General features: G+C 39.7%; 1 protein-coding gene across 1 annotated transcript; it reads left to right on the plus strand.

Annotated features, from left to right (window-relative positions):
- The first annotated feature begins 2,170 nt into the window (after window positions 1-2,170).
- On the plus strand, window positions 2,171-7,302 carry rabep1 (rabaptin, RAB GTPase binding effector protein 1). The gene is made up of 3 exons (XM_010777149.1): window positions 2,171-2,308; window positions 5,327-5,455; window positions 7,082-7,302. Exons 1-3 carry the CDS (start codon window positions 2,263-2,265, stop codon window positions 7,300-7,302), a joined length of 396 nt encoding a protein of 131 aa, XP_010775451.1. The 5' UTR covers window positions 2,171-2,262.
- The last annotated feature ends 2,014 nt before the right edge of the window (window positions 7,303-9,316 follow it).

Genomic DNA, 9,316 nt, shown 5'->3' on the forward strand with positions numbered 1-9,316 from the left:
GGTGTGTGTGTGTGTGTGTGTGTGTGTGTGTCTGTGTGTGTGTGTGTGTGTGTGTGTGTGTGTGTGTGTGACTGACAGTGAAACAACCACATGTATAGCCATACTATACATCCGCTTGAAGACTCCTAGTGCAATGTGTATGTTTATGTGAGAGATTAATTCTGTTCTGTGATGTTAAATATGTAAAAATAACATTTCAAGCAAGTTATTTTTCCCTGTATAGTCAAAGATGTCAGAGCCAGAGCAGAGCATTTCTGTACATCCATTTCCGAGTCTCTTTATGTTTTCATAAATATGACACTATGTTCTCATGAATCAACATAGTGTCACACAGGTGTTTGCCACTGTGTAGGCGATGGGATTAAGATTTGTAGGTTTTAAAATTAGTTTAAAAATGTGTAAAAAAAATTCCATTACTCACATTCACACACAACTCTTCTTCCTTATTTGGTATTATTTTTTCAAAACCAATTGTACTGTGTTTTACTTTAACTATTACATCTAATAATTCAAGCAGAGGCAACATTTTTATTTTGTTGAATTGTTTATAAGACATACAGAGGTGGGAGAAGTACTCAGATGTTGTACTTGAGTAAAAGTAGAAGTACTCAGATTGTGTACTTGAGTAAAAGTATAAGTACTCAGATGTTGTACTTGAGTAAAAGTATAAGTACTCAGATCTTGCACTTGAGTGAAAGTAGAAGTACCAGAGTGTAGGAATACTCTGTTACTGCAGGGTAGCTTGTGAATTTACTCCAGGTGGAACTAAAGTCTGATTTAACACTTGATTATATTTCACATCATTCATCCAGATCTGTAAAGTAACTAAAGGTATTAAATACATGTAGTGGGATAAAAGTACAAACTACCATACAATGGAAATACTCAAGTAAATTACAAGTATCTCAAAATTGTACTTCAGTACAGTACTTGATTACATATATTTAGTAACTTCCAACATTTGATACATTTTATTTGATACATCATATACTGTAAATATAGCTGGCAAACAATTGTGTATATGACTTTCTAAGTTGCTGAATCTATAAAAAGAACTGATGAAAAAGAGAGGAAGAGAGAGGAGTTACATTTTGTTTAAATGTGGAACTTGATACTCTCCACTTCTCAGAAACTGAATTCAAAGTAAATTGCTTTTATTTTGAAGGATGAGATCGGTCTCACACAAGCTAGCTAAAATCAGTCAAAAGGAAATGGGCAGTTTTCTGTCAAAATAAAAGCGCATACAATTGTAAATTGGTGGGAAAACAATGTAGGAGGTGAATGCAACGTTAGCAATCATAATACATGGAAACCAAAGTGTAATTCTTTGTTGTGCAATTGTATTTATAAGTATGGTTGGAGTACGAGACCATGGGACCCAGGGCCCCCAACTCATAGTAGTTTATAAAAATGTTTAGTTTTCTGTTTCTCTTCTAGGTGTTTGATGTCTCTTTTTTTCTCTTTATAGTTTCTTTATGGCTTTCTGTGGTTGCTTTGCTTCCCTATGCAGCCATCGGGTGTTTTAATGTGGTCACATTTAGTGTCTTTTTGATTATAAAGGTCTTTTTGTAATCATTGTGTGTCTATGTGAGCATTTTGACATTATTTTTTATTTGTTTCATCTTTTTGTATTTATATCTGGTCTGTGGTTACTTTTAAACCTCATTGTTGCTGTTTTGTGCCTATCTGTAGTCATTTTGTGTGTCTTTGGTAGCCTTTTTCTATATATTTAGTCTTTTAAAATCTGTGTAGTCACTGAGCATCCCTTTGCAGGCATTTCTTCTCTCTTTTCGTACTCATTGTTAGTCACTTTGTTATTGTTTTAGTCTCACTTAGAGATTATTTGTGTTTTGTTTCGTCTCAATGTCGTTATATTTGGTAGGCTATATGGTTATTTGTACACCATCCTGTTGTTGTTGTTGTTTTGTGCCTCTTTTTGTAACATCTTTAATGTATTTTTTTGTCATTTTATGTCTTCTTATAGCATCCCTTTTCAGTCATTTTGTGTCTCTTTTTGTACTCATCGTGAGTCTCTTTGTTATTGTCTTTCTTCTTTAATTTGTTGTTTTTTGTATGCAGTTATTTCGGTGTGTACTCAATGACAACATAGATTTTATTTTGAAAGTGTAACGGGAATACACACTCTTCACTCCCCCTTGTTAGCTTAACACTAGTTGTGATGTTAGCCTGTTTTCTTGGACACTCCTAGCGCTTTATCCCACTAAAACCCTGCTAATTGCCTCAAGCCCCCCTCAAGAAACCATGGCCGATCAGGCCTCTGGACCCCCTCTGTCGTCCCGACATGACGGTAAATGTGTTGTGTTTGTCGGGGGTTTTTATCAGGAGTTTTTAGGGGCTTGGAGACCCGAAAACCAGCGGCCCGTTGGTGCATCTCTGACAACATTAGCATTAGCATCAGTTAGCATCATCAGGGCGACGTGTCACTGGCTGTCACTGCCCTATAATGAACCTGTAACACTACGCAGTTAGTGTTTATACAAAGATAACAACGTGCACATGTTTTGGGGGTTACTAAAGCTTTATATGGCTGAATATAAGCTGTGATATTGTATCCTTATAACGTTGTTGTGTCATTTAGCTTGTTAGCTTTAAAGCTAGTCTGATTGAGTGTGATGTATCAGAATCAGATGTCCTTCATTAGCATACATGTACAACGTTACAGCAAAGGTGACATAGCAGATAAAAGGCAAGCAATACAAAGTAGGAAGGCTGTTAAAAATTGAGGAAAAGCACACATTGGAAATACAAATAAAGGGTCGGTACTAGCTCCTGTTAGCCTGGCCTTGTCAGTCTTTTAATATGGATCATATGGATTATATCGGGCAATCACAAAGTGCTGTAAATGGCCTGTGCACACGTTGGGGGTTGGACCATAATACAGGAGGGTATAACGGCTGTTTCTCAAACAGGGGTCCGGGGACCACAGTGGGGTCATGCAGCGAATGCTGTAGCTTTAAAGGTGCAATGTGTCAGATATGCACATAAGTCTAGTTTAAAAAAAAAAATGTAATTAACATTTTCAGCAAGATTCAAAGAGGTTATAGTCTTGGTGTTTGTTAAAGATGTTTATGCATTGTGGTGCAGGGATGTTTGCAATGGTGTGAAGTAACTAAGTAGATGTACTCAAGTATTGTACACTTTTGAGAGACTTGCACTGTCTTGTAATACCACTTGTTCCTCGAGAAGCAATATTGAGGCACTGTCTGCACTCATAGTAAGATGAGAGAACACGCCACATCATTTGTTGAGATTGGTCCAAATTCCAAATCTGCCATGTAAATTTACTTGGACAATTATCTGACAGCATAACTTTACAATGTTTTCCATTACAATATAAAAATATCACACTGTCAGCAATCGGCAAAAGTGAGAATAACTGAAAAGTAATCCCGTTGAAGTTACCCTGTACATCTCTATAGCTTGTTCATAGGATTAAAGGTGGGGTAGGTAATTCACATCAGAAACACATTTTGTTAATCCATGGAATGCTCTTAACATCCTGATAGCAATGAATATATGAAATGCTTTGACAATAAATACATCAAAAAATGTCATCTCTGGAAGCCGTAGCGCTGTAAAAAGCACGACCAATCATCTGAGCCGGCCCGGCTAAAGTAACTGGATGGCCTACCTGCCTGTCAGCCTTCCATCTGTGCAAAAACTTATCTCTTCCCTCATTGGTCATGTGCGTGTTCGTGTGTGTTGGAGGAGGGGCTCTGTAAGGAAGTCTGAAGGAAGTGGCAGATTTTTTCCGGCTGTGTAATTTCAAATTCTAGCGCACTCGAGCTGGTTTCTCCATTCTTACCTAACCCACCTTTAAGTCAAACGTGGCAGAAATGAGAAAAGTGCATATTTTTGCTGCTTGCTAAATTAGATTTGCTGCAGTTGCTAAAAGAAGGCCAGTTTCCCTAAACTGACACACAATCTGTTTCTGGCCAAACGGTAGCGGGAAGGGGAGGAAGCTGTCATTTTTGCCACTTAGGACTCATTCCGAAACATACAACTGTCAATGAAACTATCAAATTCAAAATGTATATGGACAGTACAGCCCGTACAGATACAGACAAACATGTTGACAAATCACGCAGCTAACACAATTGTGGGATGTGTTAAGAGATGCAGACATATTATATTAATAGGTTCCACTTAGCACTCAGCATTAAGCAACAATGATTATTCCACATGCAGATTGGGGACTAGGGTAAAATCACATATTCATGCAGTTACACGTCGGGGCAACGGAAGAAAATATCAAATGTTCTGGCCGCTTTTTTACAATTGAAGCAAGTATTAGAAATAAGTCCCTCTTTGTGTGTGAGTGTCAAAACATGTTCATGCCTATTTATGAACAATTCCTTAATTTGATCCTTAGAGAAAGCCCTATCCAAGACAGTGTGAGTGTTTGAATCACATATGCCTCATTTAGTAATACCATCGCTCGATACATTTCAATCAATATTTGTAAATGGAGCCGGTTGTAAATGTTTTAGCACGGAGCAACGCAGGTCAGGAGAAGGCTTTCTGTTATTGATCTGCAGAGATTGACTGACTATAAATACTCTGAAGGTTTGAAGCTGAGGCTCTTTTTAAACCCATGTTAATGTTTTAGTAGTCGTGGAAATCTATCCCTGGGCTTAACATACGAGTACATTCACAGAGAAACTGTGAACATGTGTTGAGCTGAATGTGTTGCTAGAATTTCTGCTTTACAGTCCGTTCAGCCATCACATGATCCCGCTGGACTTTGCTGCTTGTGTTGTAAAAGTTTCCACTCGCCGTCTGTGTTTCTGCGAGGGGATCTTCGTCTATCTCCTCGCTCCAAGAGGAATAAAATGCAAATGTAAAAACAACACTAGTTAGAGGAAACTGTCACTTGTGACTTTATTCAGAATAAGGTAGGTTTTCACACGCAATAGAAAAGTGGCGCGGTTAAACAAATTTCAAAGTGGAAGAGCTTTTTGAATCCAGTTTTGAAGACTGTTGTGATTCAGTTTTGTGAAGATGAATAAGTGAACTTACACATCATTAATAATAACTAGTTCAATAGAATTTGACCTGCTGGTTTTCTATACTTTTGAATGGCCCTGAAAGTCAAAGCTGTAGTGTAAAAACGAAATGGCTGTGGAAAAATACTCGAACAATAAGTTGACTTAAAAAGACTTGTGTTTGAAGACTTTCCCTTTTTTCCCTTTTAACATTTACACTGAGTTAGAAAGGGGAAATGGATCGAAGTTGAATTCTCCGTTTTTCGATGTAATCAACAGATGATTACTGTCTTGTTTGTGTTTTCCTCTCCGTCACCCAGAGGTGCTCCAGCAGCGAGTGGAGGCTCTGGAGCAGGAGCGAGCCGAGTTCATCAAAGTGAAGCAGCAGCTGGAGGCCGAGTTCAACCAGAAGAGAGCCAAGTTCAAAGAGCTCTTCGTCTCCAAGGAAGGTAAAGACAGCACTAACATGCACGCCCACTGGCAATGTGCTTACTGAACTACTCCTAATGCACAAGTCAAGCTGGCCAAGAACTAGTATTCAGATCCTTTAATTAAAAGTACTTCAACGTCCTTAGATAATACTTCATTACACGTACGGGTGGTGAAGCCTGAGTCCATCCCGCAGACTCAGGGTTTGAATTTGACACTTTACTCCATATCGTCTGATTTCTCCACGCCTTTCTTGTTGCTATCAGCTATGCTATCATATCAAGGAAATACATTTCAAAAAGATTCAGAAACAGTTCATTTCCTGCCTTTTATAGTTTACAAAAAACACCTGAAAGATTCTTTAAAAAAGATCGTCCTGCTTTCCATTAGACTCCAGTCATCGTATAGTATTATTGAGAAAATGTAAGTATTTAAAGTAGAAACATTTCCCCAGTGACTATTTTACTAATATATATTGTGTCATTAGATTATTATTTCATTTCATTTAATTTCAAACCTTTATTTAATCAGATTGGTCCCATTGAGATCATTGATCTCTTTTTCAAGGGAGACCTGCAGCATATAGGTTCCACATGAAACACAAAACAATAAAGGACATCATACATTATATTTAAGGATTACATAGTTATAGACATTTACAAGTGCCCATAGTATCAACGAGCATTTCATTTAGCCTAGCTTTAAAAACATGCAGAGGACTGCTCAGTTTCAATTCTTGCTGAAGATTGTTCCAAGCAAGTGGAGCTGTGCACATAAAAGCTGTCCTAACTAAGACAGTCCTTGCTCGTGGCACATCTAACAATACTACACCATGCGATCTCAGACAATAGTCTAACCCGCAGCTTTTTAAGCAGGTTATTATATATATTATAACTTATACATTAAAGGTGGGGTCGGTAATTCACTTCAGAAACACTTGTTGTTATATTGAACGGAATGCTCTTAACATCCCGATAGCAATGAATATCTGAAGTGCTTTGACAATAAATACATAAAAAAATCTCATCTGTGGAAGCCGTAGCGCTGTAAAAAGCACGACCAATCATCTGAGCCGGCCCGGCTAAAGTAACTGGATGGCCTACCTGCCTATCCCCCTGTCAGCCTTCCATCTGTGCACAAACTTATCTCGTGCCCTCATTGGTCATGTGCGCGTTCGTGTGTTGGAGGAGGGGCTCTGTGAGGAAGTCTGAAGGAAGGGGCAGATTTTTTTCACTTCGTTTTTTTTTTAATTCTAGCGCACTCAAGCTGGTTTCTCCATTCTTACCTACCCTACCTTTAATGTACAAATTGTAATCTATTTGATATAAAAACTGCATCTGATTGTTTGGTTTTCCACAAATGTGTAAATAGTGATAAATGTTATTAGAGTACCCAGAGCCCAAGGTCTGTACAAAAAACTATAGTTTAATACAGTACTTCAATAAATGTCTGTTGTTACATCCCACCATAGCTGAAAGCAGACCTTTATTTTGATATCCCTTTTATTAAACAATATTTACAAAGGGCTTTACATACAAAAAATCAAAACAATATATATATATATATTAAAGGAGGAAAACATACAACTAAACAGAGCAATAAGACAAGATGCAATTAAGTACAGATGATTCTCTCTTCCCCCCCAGTGGAGCTGAAGAAGCAGACGTTGGCTCTGGACGGCGCTCAGGTTGAGATCAGCTCCCTGCAGGCTCAGCTGGAAGAGGCTCGCTCTGACATGGAGAACATCAGAACGGTGGCCACCGTGTCGGAGAACACCAAACAGGAAGCCATCGATCAGGTCCGCAGCCAATGGCAGGAGGAGGTGGCGTCGCTGCAGGCCATCATGAAAGGTAACACGGAGCTCTAATGCTAATTATATGTATTTCATGTTGATATTTAAAGGTCCTCTATGATACTGTTCTTCATTAATATATCACAGGTCTCAGATATATACAGAGCCTGTCTCTGATTGGCTGAAACACCAAACAGATCATTGCAGCATTACCCATAATCCCCTCTGTTTCAGCCCTGTTTCCAAAGTCTGTTACTTTAGATGAAAATAAGGAGCCCCTCCCCACGCCCCTCTGAGAGACATCCTGGCCTTTGGGACTCAAAAGGGCTTCTATCGGCCGATTTCTCTTGTAGGACGAAAGCATCATGTCCGGAGACAATATCGCAACAAAAATAGAGAATAGGGGTTCTATAGAAGTCAAAGAATTAAAGGAAGATAAGAAAACAAGTAGAGAATTTTTAGGTTTCTATTAGCGCAGAATGGTTTTTTATTATTTATGTACTGTGTCGTTTGGTTAAAATCTAGTCCCAGCCGTTGGAAAACTATACTTCACGTGTAAAATCTTTTTTTAACAATAGTCGCACGGTTGCTAGCCTTAATAGTTGCCCCCCCCCAACTCCTCGAACTGCGAGCAAGTTGATATGTCGTCCTCCCGCCCCCTCGGAGCGACGCCCCTTCGTCACACACCTTGGACGTCGGCGTTGAATGTACTACGGCTTAATTTTTGGTGTAAATTTTATTAACCAAATTTGCCGTATTTATTATTCTGCATAGCAGGCAAGACCCTAAGAGGTCTCGTGTGGACAATACTATAAATCCTAGTTACGTCTCACTCTACTCTTAGCGACAGGGAAATTCTCTCTCTCTCTTCCTCTCTCTCCTCTCTCTCTCTCTCTCTCCAACACGAACACGTACACACAAAACACCTACCCTCTCGCTTGTCACTCTCTTGCACACATACAAAGACCTTCACTTTGCTCCTTCGTGTCTTTTTGTCTCCAGACACTACATAAACACTTTGTCTTCTTGTCGATTTATTTACGTTGCCGGGAGGGTTCTTCTTCGAGCGGAGAGAGTCCGTAAATTCGATTCACCCAATAACTTGGACTTCGAACAACGAAGACGAGAGGAGCTGAGTCGCCAGACCCTCGGCTGTCCTTTCAAGTTGTTGTGTCTACCCGGGTCAGGCGGGGAAACATCGTATAATAAAGCTATTGGTCTACTTGTCTAGCGGTGACCCGAAAGTTGATTTCTTGTCGGTGCGTTTTTTGACGTCGTAAACATGTCCGAGGAATACCCATGACGTAATCACTTTCACGAAAAGGAGGCACCACTTTGCTAGTCGTGACGTGGTACCTCCTTTCGCCGTCTTTTCAGTGGACCTCAATTTCTCTCGCCCCGACGCAATGCACGGTACCAAGGAAAGACCGTCCATTGCCCATCTGCGGCGAGACCGCTGCTAGAGCAAGTCCTAGCTTTTATTTTAAATTTATAAAACGTGTTGAATAAGGTGAATAAGTATCACACGTGGTGCCAATGCCACGGCGCACGGTCCCATAACGGGGAGAAGAGGTACAGAGAAGATGTAGTGGTACACAGGAGAGAAGAGTTACAGAGAAGTATGGCAGTTGTACACGGGAGAAGAAGTACAGAGAAGATGTAGTTGTACACAGGGAGAAGAAGTTACAAGAGATGTAGTTGGTACACCAAGGGGAGAAGAAGGTACAGAGAAGATGTAGTTGTACACAGGGGAGAAGAAGTAAAGAGAAGAGTAGTTGTACACAGGGAGAAGAAGTGCAGAGAAGATGTAAGTTAGTACACAGGAGAAGAAGGTACAGAGAAGTTGTAGTTGTACACAGGGGAGACACCTTTCTCTGAGGACTTTCAAAGTCCTTGTTTCTAAGGGAGGAGAAAAACTAGGTAAAGATATTTTTGGACAGACTTTTACTCGAACTAGTCTAAAACCGTGAAATACTACAGTATCGCTACAAAACAGAACTCATTGGTAATCGGTTAGTCGTTGGTTCCACATTGGGGGGGGGAGGAAGATAGTGGACTTTAGAAGGAGGATCTCGTGGTAACTCAATAA

Source organism: Notothenia coriiceps, unplaced genomic scaffold, assembly GCF_000735185.1.
Source record: "Notothenia coriiceps isolate Sejong01 unplaced genomic scaffold, NC01 NC01_scaffold00000339, whole genome shotgun sequence".
In the NCBI taxonomy this organism is placed as follows: Eukaryota; Metazoa; Chordata; class Actinopteri; order Perciformes; family Nototheniidae; genus Notothenia; species Notothenia coriiceps.

What these genes read in the sequence shown, in the direction of transcription:
- rabep1 (XM_010777149.1), top strand. Translation starts at nt 2,263, where the DNA reads ATGGCCGATCAGGCCTCTGGACCCCCTCTGTCGTCCCGACATGACG. An exon ending in TCTGTCGTCCCGACATGACG is followed by an intron (nt 2,309 to 5,326) that starts GTAAATGTGTTG and finishes TCCGTCACCCAG; the next exon opens with AGGTGCTCCAGCAGCGAGTG. An exon ending in GCTCTTCGTCTCCAAGGAAG is followed by an intron (nt 5,456 to 7,081) that starts GTAAAGACAGCA and finishes CTTCCCCCCCAG; the next exon opens with TGGAGCTGAAGAAGCAGACG.